This window comes from Ursus americanus, chromosome 9 (genome assembly GCF_024610735.1).
Source record: "Ursus americanus isolate L20-20 chromosome 9, mUrsAme1.1.p, whole genome shotgun sequence".
Lineage (NCBI taxonomy): Eukaryota > Metazoa > Chordata > Mammalia > Carnivora > Ursidae > Ursus > Ursus americanus.
The window spans coordinates 36,826,235-36,851,022 of record NC_142135.1 but is presented as its reverse complement, the minus strand read 5'-3'; the positions used below and the strand labels follow the sequence as shown (position 1 = coordinate 36,851,022).

Below are 24,788 nucleotides of genomic sequence, written 5' to 3'. Positions count from 1 at the left end.
GCCTTTAGAGCACACACTCTCCCAGGTGCTAGGGAATTTCGTGAAGAACAAATCATGAACAAGGTATTTCTCTTATGGAACTTGGTAGATAGAGTTTATTACATACGTAAGCAGACATACCCCCAGAACTATCTTTTTAAAACAAGTCAGTTGCAGTCATTTCCAGGGGGCATGGGACGGAGTGGTCAATGGCCCGCAGAGCAACATGCCTAAGCTTTATTGTGACTACTGTCACGCATACCTCACCCATGACTCTCTATGAGAAAGACACAATGCAGTGGCGGGAAACACAAAGATCATGTGAAAGACCACTATCAGAAATGGATGGAAGAGCAGGTTCAGAGCCTGATCGACAAAACCACCCCCGCATCTCAACAGGGAAAAATACCCCTGCTCCTCCTCCTGCAGGGACAATGATCCCACCTCCCCCCCCCCCATCTCCCAGGTCCTCCTTGCCCTGGTATGATGCCAGCACCCCATATGGGGGGCCCTCCTCCTTCTGGGATGATGCCAGTGGGAACTGCTCCTGGAATAGGCCACTTAAGGGAGGCCACGTGCCAATGACACCTAGGCCCCCAATGATGAGACCTCCTGCCCATCCCATGATGATGTCCACTCGGCCAGGAATGACTCGACCAGACAGATAAGGAGAGACAACAGATAAGGAGAGACAGGAACCTCCTTATAGCCATTTTATATTACTTGTTCTACTTCCCCAGGCAACTATGGTGCTGGGACTCTGGGTGTTTTCTAACAACGTGACAAGGAAAACTTGCTCCCCCTTCCTATCAAAGAAAGGATAGTTTTTGCAGGGGAGTAGTGGGACCAAAAAAAAAAGAAAGAAATTTTCATTTGTATTGTGAAATGTGAAAATAAAATTGGCGGCTGTTTTAGTTAAAAAACAAACAAACAAGTAAGTGGCTAATTGTGTCTTTCCTGTCATTTGACCTTCCATCTCATAAAGCAGGAGAGAACATAATCTATTATACTGCCATTGCTAATACTGTGAAGAAAAGCAGCCTTCTCCCACATTGTTTTCAGACATTAGAATTCCCCCCCCTTTTTTTAGCTACAACCAACTCTCTAGTAATTCAGTATTTAAATGCCCACTTCAACCTTACCCTCATCCATAAGCTTGTTTATCTCACTTCTGTGTTTCCTGTTCAGTGTAAGCATTTCTGTTAATATCTTTTCCAAGGTCCCAATACAAAGTTTTCTACACCTTCAATGGGAGGGTGGAGAATCATTCTATATAGACTAATCTCAGTGTTCTCCAAATTCTCAATATTTTATCATTCAAGAATAAGTTACAATTAAAAATTACACCTTGGATAAGGGTCTTATGGTGATATATTGTTTATATTCTTATCTTTTAGAGATGCCTACTGAAATAGTTAAGGTTATGAGGGGTGCCTGGGTGGCTCAGTCAGTTGAGCATCCTATGCATGATTTCAGCTCAAATCATGATCTCAGGGTCTTGGGACTGAGCCCCGTGTGGAGCTCTGTGCTCAATATGGATCATGCTTGTCCCTCTCCCTCTGCTCCTCCCTCAACACCTGCTCACATGCTAATAAAAAAAATAAATAAAATCTTTTAAAAAAAAGAATGCTAGGATATGATATCTGAGATTACCTGAGCTTATCAAAATATTAAAGGGTGGGGGACGTGTATGGAAATATAAATTATGCAAGATTGGCCAGACGTATTAAATTGTTCAAACTGGGTGATGGGTACACGGAGGTTTATTCTCTCTTCTTTACAAAGCTGTTTCAAGTTTTCCATTAAAAAAATTTTTTTTTGAAGAGTAAATGGTAGGAATTAAATGAACTGCGATTGGTCTAAGAAATAAAATATGTATATTCATTGTATATTATAACAAAATCTAGAAGAAAATTAAATGCCTAAACATACATTATTAATTAATTATAGAACATCTATTCATGTAGCCACTAAAAAATCATCCTGTAGAAAACCCACTGACATAAAACAAGTGAACAATATATTGCTAAAAGAAAAAAGGGCAGGTTACACAATAATGTGCACAGAATTAAATCATTTTCAGGTTTTCTTTTAAGCATAGGTGCATCTGCATATGTGCACACACAAACACACTGGCACCAAACTACTAGTTGACTCTGTTTTGTTCACTACTCAATCCCCAGCACCAAAAACTGGGAATTCAAATATTTGTTGCATGTAAACATTTTAAGATTCTAAGTACCAAGGTTTGATATGGGGGGTGGCTCTATCTTATGCTTTTGCTTCATAAGGTTTCTAAAATAAACATTCATTTTTTTATATAACTGGGGAAATTTTTTTAAATTGTATAAGAAAATTAAATTTTTTTCTGCATGACTCAATAATTGTTTCATGAAATGCATTTCCTAAAATCATTTTATACACTAAAAAGAAAGGCCTCTTTATAGGCTGAATTAATAAACTGACCAAGGCAATCAGAACTAGTAAAATCAGTATCTGTTAATCAGTCTTATTCTTGTGAGTGAATTTTGCAACTGCTTAGGAAATACTATCTTTACAAAACCTAACCTTTCTTTTTTTTTTTTTTTTTTTTTTGAGGTTTATTTATTTATTGGGATGCCTGGGTGGCTCAGTGGGTTGGACGTCTTGCTTTGGTTCAGGTCATAATCCAAAGGTTCTGGGATCAAGTCCAGCATAGGGCTCCCTGCTCAGCAAGGGGCCTGCTTCTCCCTCTGCCTGCCGCTCCCCATTTGTGCTCACTCTCTCTCTCTGTCAAACAAATCTTTTTTTAAAAAGATTTGTTTGACAGAGAGAGAGAGACACACACACGGCACGAGAGGGAGGGGCAGAGGGGGAAGGAGAGAGAATCTCAAGCAGACTCAGTACTCAGTGTGGAGCCTGACATGGGGCTCGACCTCACAAACCTGAGATCATGACCTGAGCTGAAACCAAGAGTCACTTTATCAACTGTGCCACCCAGGCGTCCCCAAAAACTAAACTTTCTAAAATGCACCTTCAACATGGGTACAAAAACTGACCAAACTGTATTTAAAAATTCATCCATTCATATTCATTTAATATATACTTACTGAATTTGTAGACAATAAGCTACATGCTGCGGTAATGCAAAGAAAGTTAAGTTATAGCCCTTGACAACCCAGAACTCCTAATAAAGCAGGAAAGACAGATACATAAGAGCAAAACAAAACGTAATAATAAAGGTAGTTACCATTTATTAGGGCTTTTATTGGCATTGTGCTGAGGACTTAGCAAGCATTTTCTCATTTATCTTTGTAACAAACTTTTTGGTAGCTACTAAAATATTCTCAGTTTTTAAGTAAGAAAACTAAGGGTTACTTCCCTAGTCACTTGGTTAATAAACAGCAAAACAAAATTAAACCAAGGTCTGTCCAAGATATGGTATGGAGCCTCTCACTGTTAGGAAGCTAGCAAATACCAAAGCACACTCATTAATTTCCATCTATTACTACACCAAGGATCAAACATCAGTCTCATTTTTAAGGGGGATATTTTTTGTAAGTGTACCCAGAAATTTCTCATCTTCAAATCAATTAGTTATTTCTACTCTGAAACGTACTATTGTAGACACTAAACTATAATCTCCTAGAACAGGATTTAGCAGCTTCTTTGTTTCTCCCAAAGCTATATTATGTACTCAAGAGATTAAACAGATAAACTTTTAGCTTGTTTTGTGCTTCTTAAATTCCAAATCACCATACCATATTATATGAGATGATAGATGGTCTAGGCAAATGCAACTTAAATTATGTTTTAGGAAATGTGGTATGGGGGAGCCAAAGAGATGAAGTTCTGAAGTACATTATGGTGATTATGGTAATGGTAGAATACTGCGAATTGGTTAAGATAAACAGCATACTCTTCTTCCAGAGATTTCCCTAACCTAAATGTCCTACAAGCCAAATTCCAGAATGGAGAAGGCAACTAAAAAACTGTAAAACTAGGGCATGGTTTTGTTTCTTACAACCCAGAAATGTGGTCACAAGGATCTGGGCTTACAAAGTTAACAACGGAAATGACAGGAAAGAACAAATTCAAGAGAAATTCTGAAAGAATCATCATTTCTCACTGCATACAAGATAAAAAGATGAAAGAGGAACGAACTGATCCTCTGAATCACCTAATTTCCATAACCTACACTCTAGCCACAGTGGGCTATTCCTTGAATGTCCTGAATTTTCACATCACACTTTTTTCAAAAATCACATGATCAGTGTACTATAAAGGGCAGATATTGTATCGTTCCTTGTACATGATGCGAGATATATAGGTAATACTTCTATATGTCCATGCTCTCTTACCTCATCTTGTCAGTTAACCACTTCTTTAAAGATACCCTCAAAAATCTTCTCTGGCACGTCTGAGATAACCTTCTGTCCTCTACCACCATCCTTACCCACCTACCCACCTAAACACCTGCTCAGCGGGGAGCCTGCTTCTCCCTCTTCCTCTGCCTCTCTCTCATGAATAAGTAAATAAAATCTTTAAAAAAAAAGAAAAAGGGAAGAAAGTGTAAATGCTACGTGAACAAAGATGACAAAGGTCATGGGAGCTCGTGTCATTCTTCCCAATGACTCTAAGCTGCTACTGCCTTTATTAATGGAGCCTATTCCACAAGCTAGTAGTAGAGACACTGAAGCTTATACAGAACAGCAGCCGACGAGGCGCCTTCCCATGCTACCCCAGGCACATTTCCTGCGTTAGTCTTGCAATAAAATTCTATTACTGAAGGTAATCTGTGTATCTCTCTTCCTTTTGGTCTTAAAGGACCTAAGGAACAGAGTAACTAATACAGGAAACCAAGGAGAAGGAAGACACACACACCAAATGCAAACTGCAAGAGTGACATCACTAATCAGTAGCGAGGTTAGATGGAAGGTAGGGATTTTGTTTTGAACATATCCCTTTTGAGGAGACAGCAAAGTAGTCAAATGTTATTTAGTAGATTGAAAATACTAAGACTGAGCACAAAGACTGATTCTCAAAAGTATGCATTTGTGGGTCATTTCGATCAAAGTTGAAGCTGTAAGGGTAGATAAACTCACCAAGGAAACAGCTACGTAAAAAAAGAAGAGGAAGACAGAAAACAGAAAATAAAAGGTCAGTGTCAATTATGAATTGGAAAGAAGAACACATAAAACAGAGAAACAGAATAGAAAAATCAGAAGGCCAGAGAAAATGAAAGCCTTAAGGAACAGAGACATAGGGGTGCCTGGGTAGCTCAGTCGGTCAAGTGTCTGTCTTCAGCTCAGTCATGATCTTGGAGTCCCTGGATCAAGCCCGAGTCTGAGCTCCCTGTTCAGTGGGGAGTCTGCTTCTGTCTCTCCTCCCCATCCCCCGCTCCTGCTCTCTGGCTCACTCACTCACTCACTCAAATAAATAAATAAAATCTTAAAAAAAAAAAAGGAAAGAAACAGAGATATAAGAGGGATAAGAACAGAAAAAAAGGTTTCTGATCTCCCCAAGCAATGTCTAAAAACCTGTTACCTTAAAGCAGTTTCATGAGCTAGACAAGGCCTGAGCATGTTTCAACAGAATGAAGCCTTACAAATAGAGATTTTCAAGATTCTAGAATTGGGGAACAAAAACGTGACTATAGGAATAAAGTTAGAAAAGTATAAGAGGGACGTGTACAAAGGTTACATGAAAGTTAGAAAGAGAGGAAAATGCCCTCTATCATACAAGCAAAAATTATGTAGGAACGATGATCAAATGAAATTAAGATGAACGTATATAAGGTAGTTTTTCTGCCTGCCAGTCTAGAATTTCAACCTTCTCTACAAACAGATGAAGTCATCTGTGTAATATTACATGAAAATATAAGGATAGGACAAAAAAATAAAGGGCAAATTTAGGGGACTGGAGCTCCAAAGCGAGGCAGGAGTTCCGGCTTTTTCCGTAGGTCTGTTAACACCAAACTAGCTCCATGCAAGAAAAGGGCCAGTCATAAAAGACTTAAGGTAGAAGAGAAAATGAAAGGACTGTATTTAATCCTCTTCCTTTCTTTCCCCTGTTTCCAGCTCTGGAGCAGCAGTTTACAAGTTTGTAGACAAGCTGTAACTTCTGCTCAGGAGGTCTCTTCAGCTTCGAAGACACTGAAATAAACTTCAGAAGAAAGAAGGCACAGCCAGCTGCTTCTAATGGGCTAAAGGTTTATTTTGTTTTGTTTTTTAGTTGTGGCAAAATATACATAACATAAAATCTACTATTTTAACAATGTTTTTAAAGATTTTATTTAGTTACTTATTTGAAAGAGAGTGCAAGCAGGGGGATGGACAAAAGGAGAGGGAAAGCGAGAATCTCAAGCAGACTCCACGGTGAGGTGAGCGTGGAGCCCAACCCAAGTCTGTCTCACGATCCTGAGATCACGAACCCAAGCTAAAACCAAGAGTCAGATGCTTAACTGCCTGAGCCACCCAGGCACCTCTACTATTTTAATTACTTTTAAGTGTACACTTAAGTGGCATTAAGTCCATTCACACTGTTATGCAACCATCACCACTATCCATCTCCAGGACTTTTCATTATCCCAAACTAAAACTCTTAATCCATTCAACAACTTCCCATTTTCCCCACCCCTAGTCCCAACTAACCACCATTCTACTTTCTGTCTTGATGAACTCGGCTACTCTAGGTACCTCATATAAGTGGAATCAGACAGTGTAAGTGTCTTGTGTCTGGCTTCTTTCATTTAGCATGTTTTTAAGATTCATCCATGTTATAAGTAGCATGCATTACAATTTCATTCCTTTCAAGGTTGAATAATATACCAGCATGTATATCCCACATTTTGCTTATCCATTCGTCTATCAGTGGACACTTGGGTTACTTCTACCTTTTAGCTATTGTGAATAATGCTGAAAATAAACGCTGGTGTACAGATACCTCTTTGAGTCTCTGCCTACAATTCTTTTGGATATATACCTAGAAAATGGAATTGCTGAATCATATGGTAATTGTATGTTTCATTTTTTGCAGAACCATCACACTGTTTTCCACTGTGACTACACTATTTTACATTCCAATGTACAAGTATTCCAATTGTATACATCCTAGACAATGCTTATTTTTTGGCTTTAAAGGAAAAGAAGCTGAGACAACACGTTTTCTAGAGATAGATAGAGATACAGATATAAATATATAGATACAGATATAGGTATGTAGATAATATAGCCATCCTAAACAGTATGACATGCTCTCATTGTGGTTTTGATTAGCATTTCCCTAATGATGAGTAATGTTAAGCTTCTTTTCACAGATTTATTGTCCATATCTTTTTGGGAGAAATGTCTATTCAAGTCCTTTGCCCATTTTTTACTTGGGATATGTGTTTTGGCCAAAGACTTTTAAAGAGAGACACAAATGAAGGCTTTCTACGTTGCTACTCCTACCTCCCTAGTCAAGAATAATTAGGATATGCCTTCTAGCTCTCTTGGAAAACTTATCATGGAGAGAAGGATCTGGTCGGAGTGCAAATCCCGCAGAAGAAAAGAACTTCCAACTCTGTAAGAACAGAGATTCCTTCTTCTTAAAGGTCCTTCCACCTCATTTCAGCTCTGTAATTTTCAATATGTTTTTCTTTTATGGCAAATTTCCCTATATTCTAGTACTCACACTATTGGTAGCTTTATTACTACGAACAGTAACTTTTATTAACATACTGTTATTGCTGCTGTATGCTAAGCACTATGTTGCATCTTACATGCAATATCTCATTTAAATTTAAGATCTCAGGGGCAACCTGGGTAGCTCAGTCAGTTAAGCATCTGCCTTCAGCTCAGGTCATGTCCCAGGGTCCCTGCTGAGCGGGGAGTCTGCTTCTCCCTCTCCCTCTGCCCCTCCCCAGCCGCCGCCCCCCACCCGTGGTCTCTCTCTCTCTCAAATAAATAAAATCTTTAAAAAAACAAAATTTAAGTTCTCCTCGGGGCGCCTGGATGGCGCAGTCAGTTAAGCACACCAACTCAGTTTTGGCTCAGGTCATGATCTCAGGGTCATGAGACTGAGTCCCATATGAGGCTCTGTGCTTAAGACTCTCTCTCCCTCTCCCTCTGCCACTCCCCCTGCCCCGCACACTCTCTTTCTCTCTCCCTCTTTCTAAAATAAATAAATCTTTAAAAAAAATTAAATTCTCCTCTTCAACCCTAATAGTCTCATCTTGAATACTATTAGAAAAGTAAAACATCTTCAAAACACATGAAAGGTTGTCATTCTTCAGTCTTTCAACATTCCATTATCAAGCAAGGTCAGTCTCAATATTAGCCTTAAATAGTATTCTTTTTATTTTATTTAATTTATTTACTTGAGAGAAAGAGAGACAGAGAGCATGTGCAAAAGAGCACAAGCAGGGGGAGCTGTAGAGGGAGAGGGAGAAGCTGACTTCCCTCTGAGCAGGGAGCCTGACGCAGGGCTGGATCCAGGACCCTGGTATCATGACCTGAGCCGAAGGCAGGCGCTTAACCAACTGAGCCACCCAGGCGCCCCTTAAATAGTATTTTCAAAATTATACAACAATGACTCTGTCTTGAATCCACAAAATCAAACATCTTTTCTACTTCAACCACAGAAAGTACATTACCTCAAACTAATAAAACTCGAGGATCATTTTTTTTCTGCTCCCTTCTGCTTTTTAAAGGCCAAACATTTTGTAAATATTTAGATGTTTAGCTCTAAAGTATTACAAGTGATTTTTTTTTTTTAACTCAACTAGAACATATGTATCCAAGTGAAAGCTGTCCTTTTATCTCTTTGGAAAGCTATGTGTTTCTTCAGATGTTGACAGTGACAGGTACATTTTTGAAACACTTTAGAAAATGTCTTCAGAGACAAATGGTTTACAATCACCATTTCTTCTAATCTTCACAAAACCCAAAGAAAAGGTACTATTACCACCTCCATTTTGCAAGTGAGTACACGGAGACTCAGAAAAGTTAACTTGCCCACCACTGCACTAAGTAAATGGCAGAGGAAGGACAAGAACCAAGTCTATCTGACTTTCAGCTCCAGCTTTTAATTGTTTCGCTGTAAGTATCACTGTTTTAATAGTAAAATAGATGTGATTTGATGATCTCATGGAGTATTTACTTCTTATAAAACTGTTTTAAAATGTATGAGGGTTTAGCTAATTACTGGCACTAGAATGAGATGAAATCCACCTAAGAAAACAGATGCTCTATAATAGATAGAAGACTTTTTAAAATTAAAGTCTTATTTTTCAGCTCTATCATACCATTTCCTCTCAAGTTGGGCTCCTTGCCCAAAAGTACTCTAAAATTATAATTTCCTGGCAAAGAGCTTTAAAGGAAAAGAAGTTGAGATTTTTCTCCTTCCTTCACCCTTTAGAGTCTTTCATTTTTATTTTCTAAGAATCTTTTCGCTTAACCTCAATTGGAAAGGGACAGGATTCCTTTTAATTTCTTGTAACAAACCTATTCAAAGTTAAGAAATGTTGCAACATACTCCCTAGCTTTAAAGACATGTTACTGCATTCACTTTCTTAATAAAGTCAATTATAAAAAAATAAAAAATAAAAAATCCAGAAAATGCAGACAACATAAAAAAGCACATTTGAAAATGCTCTGACATATTCATTTCCTGCCAAAATAAAAATTAAAAATAATCTTACAAGAAATATGCAGAGCTACAAATCTCATAACTTTTTTTTTTTTAAAGATTTTATTTATTCGACAGAGATAGAGACAGCCAGCGAGAGAGGGAACACAAGCAGGGGGAGTGGGAGAGGAAGAAGCAGGCTCATAGCGGAGGAGCCTGATGTGGGGCTCGATCCCATAACGCCGGGATCACGCCCTGAGCCGAAGGCAGATGCTTAACCGCTGTGCCACCCAGGCGCCCCCAAATTTCATAACTTTTAATCCAGGTCCTTACAAAGATTTTTAAATACTCAATAACCATACCTAGATCTGAGAACTAAAAATGAGAACAGAATCTTTAATTGATTAAAAATAAAAGAGGAAACTTGTCAAGGTCTACTCACATACCTGCCATACAGAAAAATCTACCATAATTTGTACCAAAGACACTACCTACACGTTAAAACTAGGTTTACTCATATATTTCATTCCTCACTTATTTCCCTACATCTCAAAATCTACAGATAAAATATGAGGATTTAGTCTCTGTACACTCACAATTCCTCGCTCCCACCCCCAGAATACTAGAATTAATTGCATTAATCCCAAACATAAACACAATAATTAAAAGTGTACCTACATTAATAAAAGTGTAATTTCAGGGAAACTTTAAACTGACATTAACATGTGTACCATTCAATGAGTTCTGTACTCTGACTTCTGCTTAATTTTTATAGGCTTTGATAAATAGAGATGGAGGCTGTGGAGACTGGCTGAGTTCAGCTATTTGCACAGATAGACACTATTTTGCTTGATTTCTCAGTACAGTTTTATTACACAGCAACAGCACATATGAAGCCATTTCTCAGTATTTCCCTGTGGTTCTTTGTAAACAAATCAAGAGGATTATGGCACTTTATGAAAATATTTTTTGCTTTTTTAAGTTGGGAGTATTTTTACCTGTTTGGTTTTGGTTTTTTTAGAAATAAAAATAAAATTTTTAATCCCAACTGTATCTAACAGAAAAAAAAAGTGATCATTATACGAAAGATAAATAGTTTAAATACTTTAACCATAGAAATTAAAAATAAATAACTGTAAGTGTAATGTTACTGTTTTTGCACAGGTATAACTCCAATTCACTTTGGTAATAATACCATGAGTCCTCAAAATCAAAGTAATATTCCAAAATGACAAATTTTTTCTTGGCTTGGGAATTCCATGGGCTTAAGGTAAAAATGCCCTTCCTTTTAATGCAAACACTTTAGCTGTTTTCATATTAAAACTTAGAAACTCAGGGAAGGTTGGAATAATTTCTTCTCCCCTTCACTGCATATAATGTTCCTCCTCTTCTCAAAAGATCATTTCAAGATGTACTATGAACCCAGAAGAGAAAAAGACCTCTGGTAAGCAAAAACTGACACAAAGAGCATGTACTTTACTTTCGGAAAGGAATAGCTACTGTCAGGTCAGGTAGTTATTTCTAAGTACCAGCTTAGAAAAGGACACAGTAATGAGCATGACAGGTAACAGTGAAAGACAAGACTAGGTTTAGGGAAAAAACAGCCACACGTATACAGCAACAAAGCTTCAAACGTATCAAAAAAGCACACCTGACTGTTTCTATCAACTAAAACTGTGAACAATTCTATATACTGTTTCTATGACTGTTTTCATGAACAAGAAAAGCAAGATCATTTGCTTTTTTTATCAGTTTCAGAAGACTAGGTCAAGTGCCTTCATCTTGGAATGATTTCCATTGAAACCAGCTGTATAAAAGTGTTTGCAAAATATTTTTAAAATATAATGCTTAAAGTGGTTTACTTCATTTATTTGGAAAATCCATTACATGGTATACCATACTTTCCAATGATGCTAAATATATAGTTATAACCATATCACTATTTTGGCAGGCTCTTCAAAATCACATGAGTTCTTTGTGAATATTAATTAAAGCTATCCAATCAAGTGCTGAGAGTCTATATAAAGGGAGGGGGGATCCCACTGTCTTATTTACTTAGTACTTGGATTCTCTTATGTAAGGAAAAAACAAACAAAAACAAAAACAAAACCTTGGAAGTATACAATGAGAAGCAAATTCATAGAAGGAAAATTCATTCTACCGAGGAAAGAAAATCATCAAAAAAATACTTTCTTCTCAAGAGTTTAATTTGTATATTTTTAATTTCCCCTGGAATTTTATGAGATTTCATTGTTAAATTTGACCCTAATTTCTTATAATTCTTAGAATTTACATGAACTATAAATTTTATTCAGAGCAATCATTTCTCTATGATCCAAACCTCTATGATACAAATTTCACTGATAACTAAAAATGGTTGAATAGCTGAATGTTGGAAAATGGCTACTGATTATTGTTTAACTGCAAGATGACAGACTAATTCACATATCAGCTTATAGGTGCAACCTAATGCAGTAATTAATAGAGTAAGTAAGTAGTAACACTAAAACTAATTCTTTCTAAAGTTACATAACATAGCATCAAATGTAAAGTCACGGAGACAAATACCTTAGCTTATTTATGCGGAAGTACAATAAAACTTAACAAGAGAGGCTAATATCAAAACTAAAGAGGAATAACATATGGCACTGAATATCTGGATATACTTCATTTTGCAATTCATCATACTGTAGTCATGGCTGAATTTATAAAGCAGCTTCAAGATGCCCTTGAATTTTGTTTGCGCACAGATACACTTTTATGTACGTAAGACAAAGCAGGCTAAAAGTTCTACCTTAAAAAAGAAAAAAAAAAGCCTGAAATCTAATCTTATCACTAGTGGTGTCTTTTGTCTTGGATTCATTTATTTTCTGTATCTATTTTGTTTAAAAAAAAACTGGGTCGGGGCGCCTGGGTGGCGCAGTCGTTGGGTGTCTGCCTTCGGCCCAGGGCGTGATCCTGGCGTTCCAGGATCGAGTCCCACATCGGGCTCCTCCGCTGGGAGCCTGCTTCTTCCTCTCCCACTCCCCCTGCTTGTGTTCCCTCTCTTGCTGGCTGTCTCTCTGTCACATAAATAAATAAAATCTTTAAAAAAAGAAAAAAGAAAAAACTGGGTCACCTGAAACATTCAGAGGTGAGGAAGAAGAGAGGCTGGATATTAGGATGACACTGGGTCAAAGGGTAACCAAAATAAGAGAGGCAGAATGTGAAGGTAAAAGTCCATTCCAAACAGCCTCTATCACAGACTTTGTCTATACATGCCCAATTTCTGATTTAAACTTAGAAACATAAAGGTATGGTAGAGATATCATCCAGAGGAAGAAAGGCAAAACTGCCAGTGCGATCACATTTTTTGACACAGTATCCCATAGTTGCACGAATGAGTCATGAAGAAATGCTATTTAAAATTAAAGTAGCATTAACCACATTAGCGCCCAGGTTAGGTTCCTGAAATACCATTTCTCATAAAAAGAAAGTAGTACTTCTAGGAGAAATGGTTGATTCCAGATCCAGAACAGGAAATGGACATGATGAGCCCTGAACATCTTATCACAGCAGAGAACAAGGAAGCTATGCGTCATGTTGTCTCTGAAGGGACTCCCACTGATCCAAGATGGGGGGACACTTTGAGCTTCAGCAACAGGAACTGCAATGGATTAAAATCCATCAAATATGTTTAAATCCATTAGCTCATAATGGCACTTAAAAAAAAAAAAAGAAAAGAACTGGTCCCCTTTGGAGAAAAATAGGAAACTAATTCATTCTCTTGAAAACAGGTAAAGGGGAAGAATGAAGCATTTACGCTGTCTTTCTTTTATAAATTGTACCATTGGGTAATCAAACAAAAGATGAGGGAGGTGACTCTCTATAAAAACATTCCAACTAATAAATGAAAACAAAATGATGTATTTAGAATTTCACCATTTTGCAACACCTAATGAATTAACAGAAATAAGCACTAACCATCAACAGCTGCTAACACCACAAAAAAAGAGAGACAACTACACACTAAGTGACTAATATAGTCTTGCCAAACACCACCTATAACAACGCCTAAGGAATTGAAATTGAGCCTGTCAGTGTCTGGATCCAGTTACTCATTGGCAGAAAATATGGAGGGCAAAAAGAACAGTAGCACTGCACCTTGGGTAAGCAATCAGAAAAATCCTGTGGGATTTTGGGATCCCTGTGGGAGCCTACAAACAACCTGTGGGAAACTACAAACAACCTGCAATCTTCAACAGGAAAAAAAGAAAAGGAATGGACGGCTAACGTAAAGATCAAAAGTGACATTCCCTATAAAAACTATTTTTTAATTGGCAAGACTAACCTAGAGTGTCTAGCAAAGCACATTTAGGTTATTACTCTTAAAGTCGGTATAAGGTACAGGGAAAGGCAGCTATGACTGGGATGGAACACTAAGAAGGAAGGGTGGCAGAGTTCTATTTCTTAACCTGACTGGTGATTACAAAGGTGTCTGCCTTATGGTAATCATCATGCCACCTGTCTGTTTCTTACTGACGTTTTATTTTGCAATAAAAAACGTCTTTTAATAGCAGGTTATCAGGACACCTGAACGTTGCAAAGACCTAACAAAGGCTTGGTATGATTCCCATTCTCTAGACTAATGCAGTGAAAATAATAGGTTAAAAAAAGAAGTCAGTGCCCATCATTTCCTCCTACCCACTTCCACTTCTAAGGGAACCACCTAATATCACATTTGGGGCCCAAAAGATTCACTTTCCTGGGCGTCGGGAAATTCTAAAAAAGACTATGAAAGACCCAAACCTGTTCCTCTCCCAGTCTTCCTCCAAACCTCAAGTTGCTCGAACACAGAACCTAGGAGCCAGAATTGCTTCTTTCTTCCTCAATTCCCATATCTAGTCTATCAGCAAGGCGTTCACTTTTAACTCCAAAATATAACTTACATCTGTCCACACTTCTTTCCATCTCCACTGACTCCACCATCTAACCATGAACTATTGTCATGGCCTCCCAACTTGTTCCCCTGCTTTTATTCTTAACCCTCTACAATCTGTTCTACCCAAAGCAACCCGAATGATCTTTTAAAAACATAAACTGTGTACAATTCTGCTTAAAACTATTTAATGGCAGCCCAGTGCACTCTCACATCCAAATTCCTTTCCATGGCCTGCATCACTGAATCCCTGCCCATCTCTCTGAACTCATCTCCAACCACTTTCTCCCATTTTATAATCCAGCCACAGTGGCCTCATTTCAATTCCTCCCACACACTATGCTCTTTCCCACCTCTAGGCCTTCTCACAGCTTTCCCTCTGCCAGGAATACTCTTTCCAGCTACTCACAAGGATAACTTCTCAACCCCATGTCACAGTATTACCTTCTCAGAGAAGCTCTGCCCAACTGCCCTATTAAACAGGTTCCACCATTTTTCTCTATCAGTAATGTGCTACTTCTATCCTTCATAGTTCAAGCTCCAACTAGAGTGTAAGTTCTCTGAGATCAAAATCCTGAACTGCTTCGTTCAACAATGTACCCAGACCTAGCATTTGAAAGGCAGTTAATTAATAATTATAGAATATATGAATAAATGAGCAAATGAATGAACTCAAGGTTGACATCTAATTTCTGGCATGAGTAATGATCAGTGAGTAAACAAAGCCAATTTTTTTTCTTCCAAGTTTTTATTTAAATTCTAGTTAGTAAACATAGTGTAATATTGGTTTCAGGAGTAGAATTTAGTGACTCATCACTTACATACAACACCCAGTACTCGACATAACAAGTGCTCTCCTTAATACCCATCACCCATTTAGCCCATCCCCCACACACCTCCCTCCATCAACCCTCAGTTTGTTCTCTATCATTAAGAGTCTCTTACGGTTTAGAAAGCCAGTTTTTTAAAAAGGAACAGGAGAATGGGGCAACTCAGCAGACTCAGGAAAGATCATCTGGCTCCAGAGAGAAAGAGTCAAGGAAATTAGCTGCCTATAATCTTTAATTCATGTTTTCCTCAAATATGTAAAAGGTTCAACCAAATTACAAAAATAATTTTAACTTGCATTCCTTTCCAACTATAGGACTCTAGGTCCCATGATTTCAGAAAATCAAAAATCCTAAAAATGAAAAATGATCTGGACAGAGAGTAACATTCCATATTTTGAAAATAAAAACTACCTCATCCTTGGAAACCCACATGCTCAACAATTTCCCCAATTTTCCAAGAAAGAAAGAGTGTGTGTGTGTGTGTGTGTGTGTGTGTGTGTGTGTGTGTATACACCAAGATACTAATATTTATATCAAGATTATCCGGAACTATCTGAAAATGTTACTCTATTGACCTCTTTACTAAGACGTCTGATATCATATAAAATTTTGTTTTGTTTCGTTTTGTTTAAAGATTTTATTTACTTATTTGAGAGAGAGAGAGATGGCAAGAAAGCACAAGTGGGGGGCAGGGAGAGATATAGGGAGAAGGAGACTCCTCACTGAGCAGGGAGCCCAATGAGAGGCTCAATCCCAGGACCCAGGAATCATGATCTCTGCCTAAGACAGACACTTAACCAACTGAGCCACCCAGGTGCCCCTGATATCATATAAAATTTATAGACTAATTCAGAACCCACATATATTATCACATGTACCCCTATATTAATTACCAGCAATATTAACAGTTTTCTGTAATTCTCTTTTTGGTATAAAGTCGTTTTGTAAGATATATCCTTTAGTATAGTTTTAAGAAGTTCAAGGTAATCCGTACCTTAATATTCATGGCATGCAAACAATGCACTTATTTTTAATATTCATACATGTCTATTTACATATTTGTTACTTTCATTTATTCAGTTTTAGACTCTGTTTGGAAAAAACAGTTGTAATAAGACATTTCAAATATAGAATCTGTTCCAAGAGCTAAAAATTGAAATTAGAATAATCCTAATATATGAGGCAATTCAAATAAAATCACAACAAAAAAGGGGCTTGGTACAAATAAAAAAGAAAGTTTCTATCAGATAGTATAAATTTTCTCTTCAGCAGAAAAACCTAGAGACCTCTGGTACTTAGAAAGGGTGGAGCTGGGAGGGAGTCAGAAGTGGAGGCAATCATAATTAGAGCTTTGCAGAGGGTCATTCTACACTAGAAGGCACATGTGCCTTTGCCTCATAGCAACCCTTTTAGTACATATTCTTTTGTGAACTCTGTCAGACATCATAGATCATCATTTTCCATTTTCCCATACTTCATTCGGGGCCTATGTACTGCCCTGATACTGTCAAAACACTGTCATTTTTAAATAAGAGCTTCCTTTCTTCCCTTCACCTCTATCCTATTGTATGTATAAGTGGGTAGGCTTACACTGTCTGGATACCCCTGGCAATGCCATCATCGAGCTTTTGAGTATTAGGACAGAGTTTGAAATGAAGTCAGTTTCTTGACTGTCACTACTACGTATGTCGACAATGTCTTTTCAAACTGCAGATCACAACCCATTAGTAGGTCATGAAAATAATTTGGTGCATCATGACCAGCAGTTTTTCAATGAAACAGAAGATAACAGAAAATAGAAAAATACCAAAAACATCCCACATAGTACATGGTGTGAAACTGCTGTTTTAATTTTATATGTATGTGGGTCTATACTGGGTTTTACCACCAATATTTCTTTTAATTTTCTGAGAGCCACTAATATATGATGGCTTGAGGCGACGGTACCTTTAGTTCAACACAGACTTCTTCGAAACCAGAAAAATTAAATTCAAAGCACTTTTCCCCCCTTACAATCCAAATAAGAAATACTCAATTTAAACCTTTTATTATTAAAGTTTTATTGATACACACTTCTGGAATGAGCATTTAACTTACTTCAAAAAACAAATTTCAACCTAGCTAACTGTGTTTAATATATGTTTACCTTTTTCTTTATATTTCTAACAAATTCTTTAGCACTAACATATGCTATATCTCAGTCCCTTAAAGAACAAAAGATAAATTAATCTTTGCCTCGGGTTGACTAAAGACCGAGTTTATCTCCTGTCTTAATGTGCAACTGAAGTTTGCTCACCTGGACCCACTCCAGATGTTACTGTCATCCCCCCAGTCTTCAGGAAGAGCCAACTGACCGTTCCCATCTAAAGGGCCTAAATTGGGGCGCCTGGGTGGCACAGCGGTTAAGCGTCTGCCTTCGGCTCAGGGCGTGATCCCAGTGTTATGGGATCGAGCCCCACATCAGGCTCCTCCACTATGAGCCTGCTTCTTCCTCTCCCACTCCCCCTGCTTGTGTTCCCTCTCTCGCTGGCTGTCTCTATCTCTGTCAAATAAATAAATAAATAAATAAATAAATAAATAAATAAATAAAATCTTTTTTAAAAAAATAAATAAAGGCCTAAATCAATTCTTTTTTTTTTTTTAAGATTTATTTATTTATTTATTTACTTATTTATTTTATTTGACAGAGAGAGACAGCCATCGAGAGAGAGAACACAAGCAGGGGGAGTGGGAGAGGAAGAAGCAGGCTCATAGTGGAGGAGCCTGATGTGGGGCTCGATCCCATAACGCCGGGATCACGCCTGAGCCGAAAGCAGACACTTAACGACTGCGCCACCCAGGCGCCCCTAAAGGGCCTAAATCAATTCTAAAGAAGTTGGTGCCACCCCCAATTAACCAAGAAAAGCCAAAAGGAGAACAGATGTGTTTTAGGGACCAAGTTAGTAATGCAAAAGGATGCTCCTGTTTGCTTGATTCTTTTCTTGCCCTTTGAAATACTTAGAACCTCCTCCCCTAGCCTGCCTCTGAAGTTGGGAGCTTCCCTCAGGGCCTACTATTACCTGAGCCTGCTGCCTTTGTTTTGTAACAGTCCTCAGGTCATCTTCTCAAAGAAAACTCTAGGTCCCCAAGTGTGAATCTCTCCAATAATAACCACAGAATTCTGATTCCAAGGGCATATGAATCAGGAATATAGACATAAAATAAAGCCCACACCTCTTCTCATTGCAATGTCTTCCTGATTTTCATCATACCCTACTATCTGCTTGTCTGGTTTGTTGCTTTGTCCCACACAACTCAATTCTAAGAGTTGATAGTTTCTGGCTGTCTGTTTATCTGCATTCCCAATTTCTGGTCTAAGGTCAGGGCTACTGATACTACAGGTTGATATGGGCTTTTCATGCTGAGGAATCTATAAATACCTTCTACTTTACCCTTCTATATCCTCATCCTTTTACTTTCACTTTTTCATTCCCTAATAATTTATCTTCTGACTGATAACTTCATTTGTTCATAGCAACACTTCCCCTAGGAAATAACTGTTTTCTTACCTTCACTTTTCATTTGCGTGAATGCACTTTGTAATCCTAACATGTTAACTTGAATCTTCAACTATACTTCCCCCAACTACCTTTTCACACTATAAAAAAAAGAAAAAAAATTGCAAAGAATCCAACCACGGCTTAAATCAAAGAACTTTCCTTATCTGTCTCAAGAATAAATTTCAGGAACTTATTCCCTTCTTATTATCCTTCCAGTGTTTTCACTGTTCCACATCAACTTTTTTCTCCAAGTATACCTTAATGAATTTTAATTTTAAATAACTATTAAACCTATAATCTAACTGAGGAACAAGGACTGTCTGGTAAAGTCTATCTCTTCAGCAATGATATTCTGGCCTCTCTTTAACAAATAATATCTATATAACTACCTATCTTCAAGCAACCAGATTTTTCATACTACCCACCACCTATTACAGAAACCCACCCCTTTATGAATGTTCCACTCAGTGAAGATCTCATGTTTTGATCATTTCCTCTTCCCTCTCTTAAAACTTACCTATTGTGTGGTCATTTTTCTTTCAGGTAGCAGTTCCGCTACAAAGAAATCTGAGAAACTCAACTTACCAAAACACTAATAATTAAGAACCATTTAATGGACTTCCATTCCCAGAAGGACTTCATTTTCATTAAGGACTTATGAAGACCTCTGTGACAAACCTGTTAAGGAAAGCTGGGGAATCTAAAAGCTATTCTGATACTGCAAGTCAGTGACTATAGGTGATCACATCTATTGCCTACATTTAACACAGCCTTTTGGTGAGACCAAATCAATGATGTGAGGTAGAAATGGTCTTCCAGATCCTATAGTCACTATTCTTAGATCTGGCTGCATAGTGGAATCTCCAACTTCCAGAGGACAAGAATGATACCAAAGAACAAAAGTAGGCACTAACACCCAAGCCTAACACTAGGTCAGATATATATGAACAACATGAAAAAATATAAAGACACATATGGTATGGAAATAACAAATACCCAATTCAGGACAGTGACAATCCTTTGGCGGATAGGGAGGGAATGCAACTGGAAAGAGATATACTTAGGGAAATTCAACTATATTCGCAATATTTTATTTCTAAAGCTGGGTAATGTGATACACAAGTACTAATTAGCCCCCATTATCTTTTGAATATCTAAAATTTTGTAACTGAAAAAAGAACAATATGAAGATGGCATATACTCAAACGGACATCATATTAGGAATACAGAGAAATACCTTAGGCTAGAAAGCACTCAAACAAGATACCTTACAAAGGAGGCCTTGAAGGAAGAATAAAACATAGATTACTAGCAAAAAACTAACACAAACTTCTCTAAAGGAAAAGCATGAACAAAGGCAAAGCTGGGAGTACCCATGACCTACAACCTAAATAAAAAACAAAAGGGAAACTTCAGGAGGACAGATTCATCTTGGAGAAGAGTAACAAAAGCCTGGGGATTAAATCTGAGACCAAGTGAGAGGGGTCTTGGGTACTAAGTAGTGTGCCCCAATCCAAAAAAAAAAAAAAAATTAAAGGAATAATAGCATGGTGGAAAGTGATGTTTTTAACAAACAAATCAGAAGTCATTTGCAGGTTGAACTAAAGCAAACAGTGTCCTATGGATCATTAGAAGGTTCTATAGGGCAGCAAAAGGGGAACAGGAGGTAAGGCACTGAGAACCAGGTCCTAGTGCCCTGCCAATACTGCAAACAGAGCCTTCTGCTGCTAAGTTTTTTGAAACCACTGCACTAAAGTACCTAGTTGGAAGACACTGCTGTAAATCAAGGATGAGGGTCATAAAACCCAGGAATGGGGTAATTGTATCAAAAATGAAAAAGGGAAAAGAAAATGAATCCAGACTTTTTGATGGAGAATAGGACTTAGTGACAAACTAGATGGAATAATGAAAGAGTAGATCTGCATGAAAAAATCAAATACACCAACTGAACAGGAGCTGCTGGTCATACTGACTTGAGCATCAGCAACATAAATGTGACCATGTAAAAATGTCTGAGCCCTAAGGAAGTGCTACTCAAAGCAGAAAAGCAAAGTGACATTCTTACACGGATTAGGAAAAGAACAAGCAGAGGGCCACAGGATTGTACAAAGAAATGACCATCACATCACGGAAGGCTAAGAAAGAGACTTTTTAAAAAGAGGTATCACTGTGTACAGTGTGAGAGGGTGCACAGCCTTTGCAGCCAATCCGACTCAGGGTTCTGGCATCTCCTCCACTTGACCAAATTACTGAACCTCTCTGAGTTTCACGGAATAAGCAAAGAATAAACTAACAACATTCAATATCACTGAACACGTTATAGAGCACTGTGCTAAGTGCTTTACACATGACCTATTTTAATCCTCACAACACACTTTACAGATGAAGAAATTAAATTTAGAACTAGCATAGTAAGCTGCAGAGCCAGAATTCCTGTTTCTTAGGACAATAAAATAAAGGAATATATATATATTCCTTTATTTTATTGATATATATATATTCCTTTATTTTATTGAGATATATATATATATATATATATATATATAGAGAGAGAGAGAGAGAGAGAGAGTTCCTGGCAAACAAAATGACCTCAAAAACAGCATCTATATTTTATCATTAGAAGGTAAGGATCAATAGGGAGAACACAAATCTCACTGTCAGTTATCCCTGTCACAGCCTTCCATGTGGCAAACTCTTTTAGTGTCCTCAGCTACAAAACAGGATTGATACCTGTGATCCAACCTACTTAATAGGGTTGCTATTATGAAAACGAAAATGCTATGAAAAAATTTTAAGTGATATTCGAACATATGGGGTTACTGTCATATATCTTGCTTTTCAGAAATGCCTTCCTGGATCAACATAAGTCTTTCTGAAGAGAACTAAAAATAAGCCTGCTGGATGTGCAAGCATCACTGTGAAAAGTATAAATGACATGGAATGATTAAATATACCATCCACGTCTCCCCCTGAGTCCTCTAGGTTTTCTAGAGTTCCTGCAAGGCCAAGGGGTCTCTTAAACACCTATAAAGAAACTCTGATAACTTAGAGCTAATGAACAGATAGCGCTTCTACTTCAATTTGGAGTTGTTCGAATTGGCCTTAGGGCATTATCTCAGAGGTGCCCCCTTATAGTCTTCCAAAATAGAAAAGAAAAAAAAGTTTCCAATTTTTTTCTATGGTATTAAAACTGGATGCCCACTCAATACTAGAATTCAACACAAAATACCAGATAAAAAAACTATCAAAGCTCTGTCTGTTAGCAGGTCTCTTTTGGAAACCCCTCCACAACCCCCCCCCCCCTTTTTTCACCTGAACAGATGGTTTCCAGGCCTCAAGGCTCACATGCCCAGTCACACAATTCACAACAGTTCACCTTTTTAATTCCTACCTTTTTAATTATCCTATGTTAATGAATATATCACCTTTCATCTGAAGATCTCAAAGTATCAGAACACTAGAACTCCTTAATCTTCACAACAGCACTCTCCGGGAGACAGATTAGTACTCTTATTTCATAAAAAATGAAAGACTGAGATTAAATGCTTTAAACACCAGTTAACTGATGTTGATTCATTCTCGGGAGAAAAAAATGCACATTATGAACTGGTATCTATGGACAGACTTGATTTAGCTTGACCATTTCAAACACTACTTTAAAAGCATCTACTGTGTACTCTTGCTCTTCCAATATATGAAAGATTAAATATAAACTAATAGCAAGTACCAAAACATCACTATTTTTATATGCTAAAAGAAAAACAAAAACTATATGGGGGAGGGGTTCTAATTTAAGATTCCTACTGTCTTGCATCCATAAATACTTTTGAACTTGAGGGGGGTCGGGGGAGGAACACCTGTCAGTGCAGTGTATCTACAAGTTTTACACACTGTGTAGCTATTAATATTGAATTCCTTAAGCTGTTAATAAATAACCCGCCTTCTCAAATAAAAGGCAGTATTATGAAAAACATCTGACAAGAACGCCTCCACGGCTGTAAGCAGCCTAATTAATTTCCCAGTTTTGCATCTCCGGGCTTCGTGAACTTGCCAGGAGGGAAAAGTCCGCCGGCCCGGGAGTCCGGCCGCGGGGAGCCCCGCACTGCCCGGAGACTTTCCACGCCGCCAGGCCCGGCTCGCGGGAGAGGCGAGGCTCGGCCTCCCCGCGGGCCCCCTCAGCCTGTGGACAGACGCGGCCCGGCGCTCGGAACTGCCTCCCGGCGCTCGGAACTGCCTCCCGACGCCCGGCGCGCCCGGCCCGGGCCCGACAGTCGCTGACGGGGGTCGCGGTCCGGCGGCCTAGCCGCCCCCACCGCCCCCGCCCGCGGCCGCCGGCGCCGCCTCCCTCCTTCTCCCGGCTCCCAGAGTTCGTTACCTCTTGGGCGCTGGCGGCTGCTCCATGGCGGCCGGGGACAGAAGGAGGGACGTGGTGGGTGGTGAAGGCCGGAGGGAGAAGAGGAGCCGGAGCACCGGCCGGCCGAGCCCCGGGAACCACAGGGGGAAACTCCAGGAACTCGGACCAACTTTCCCGTAACTCCGCGGCGGATCCCCCTCCCGCTCGGGAGCGCGGCTCCTCCCGGCCCGCCCCGCCCGTCGGCCGCCGGCTGCCGGCCGCAGTCCTGGGAGAGTGGGCGGAGCCCGCCGCGGCCTTGGCATAGTAGGCGGAGCCAGGCCCGGGTGGGGTGGGCGGAGTCGGGGGCGGAGGGAAGCGCCGGGCACAACGCAGGGAGTGGAAAAACGGCGCGGAGACTGGAAGAAGTAGAGGTTAGGGCCTAGTCAGGATTCAGAACCTGTCTATTCTGGCCAGGGGGTACCTTCCCTTGAGCCGGCCGAGAGCAGCCGCTCCACATTTGCCTCCATTGCTTTTGCCTCAATCCCGTTTGACTCATTTCTCTGGATTCCCCAAACATCCCAAGCATCTGGTGCAGCCTTTTGAAGTGTTACTAACTGCCCACGCTTCCCTCTCTAGTTGTTTATAATTATCGGCTGTTTTACACCCCCCCTCCCCCCGCCATTTGACGTTTGTAGCTACAGCACTAGGGATACTACTGGAAATTCTTGTTTGATGTTGGTTGTGGACAAGCTCCTCACTACATTTCACTATAATTACATCTAATTACAAAGAAAATAATTACTGCAGTGAGATCTCTCAGGGCACCAATTTCAGCGCGCTGTTGTCTTGTCAGCTGTTCACTTGGGTAACCTGGAAAACCTATCACAAATTATGGTGCATAGAAAAGCACTCAAGAAAAGTTTGTTTTTTTCCTTCTTGTCACCCTCTCTCCCACCAGTTCCCAAGGCCCTTACCTCATTGTGATTTGATCCCTTCCAGCATCCATCTTTTTTGTATACCATTTAACCTGAAATTCCGTATCTAAGTATCTTTCTTATGACCATATACAGGTGCTATGTAATGAATTTGCTTGCTTTCGTTAGAAATTATCAAGATGTAGAGTCATAGAGCTTTCCTGAAGATTAGAATGAAGTCTATGAAAAGAATGTTAAATAAAGGAACTTTATGAACGTTAACCCAAATCAGACTTATCTATTAACAGTTTTCCTCTTTTATGCATTATTTTAATGCAATACGTAATATGTATGTATAATGTAATATGTAATATTATGTAATATTCAATATGTAATAATGTAATATGTAATAAACTTACGTGACTTATTTTCAAAACACTATATTCCCCCCTTACATTTAGTTATGTTAAATTTAAGACCATTCATTGCTGAAACCTGAAGTCAAATTCTGCAAACAAGAGAGATTATTACACAATTTTATACTCAATTTCATTTATTAAAGATCTATAGTCTAATAGTTCAGAAGTAAAAAGACAACAAAAAGCTAAATTATTAAAATTAAAAGGTGGGGGAAAACTTAGAAATTATTTCATTCTATCCTTCACTGTCACCCTCACATCCATGCCC

The 24,788-nt window shown here is 38.7% G+C and overlaps 1 protein-coding gene and 1 pseudogene across 2 annotated transcripts in view; one reads left to right on the top strand and one right to left on the bottom strand.

Annotated features, from left to right (window-relative positions):
• Positions 1 to 23,459, bottom strand: part of STK3 (serine/threonine kinase 3) — a 269,186-nt gene extending 245,727 nt beyond the window's left edge. For both annotated transcript variants that reach the window (XM_045805877.2, XM_045805878.2), the window contains exon 1: positions 23,230 to 23,459. In XM_045805877.2, the coding sequence (XP_045661833.2) occupies positions 23,230 to 23,255 (26 nt within the window). In that variant the 5' untranslated portion in view covers positions 23,256 to 23,459. The remainder of the gene's footprint in view (positions 1 to 23,229) is intronic.
• LOC123797848 (U1 small nuclear ribonucleoprotein C-like) lies at positions 206 to 712 on the top strand (annotated as a pseudogene).
• Positions 23,460 to 24,788: the final 1,329 nt, after the last annotated feature.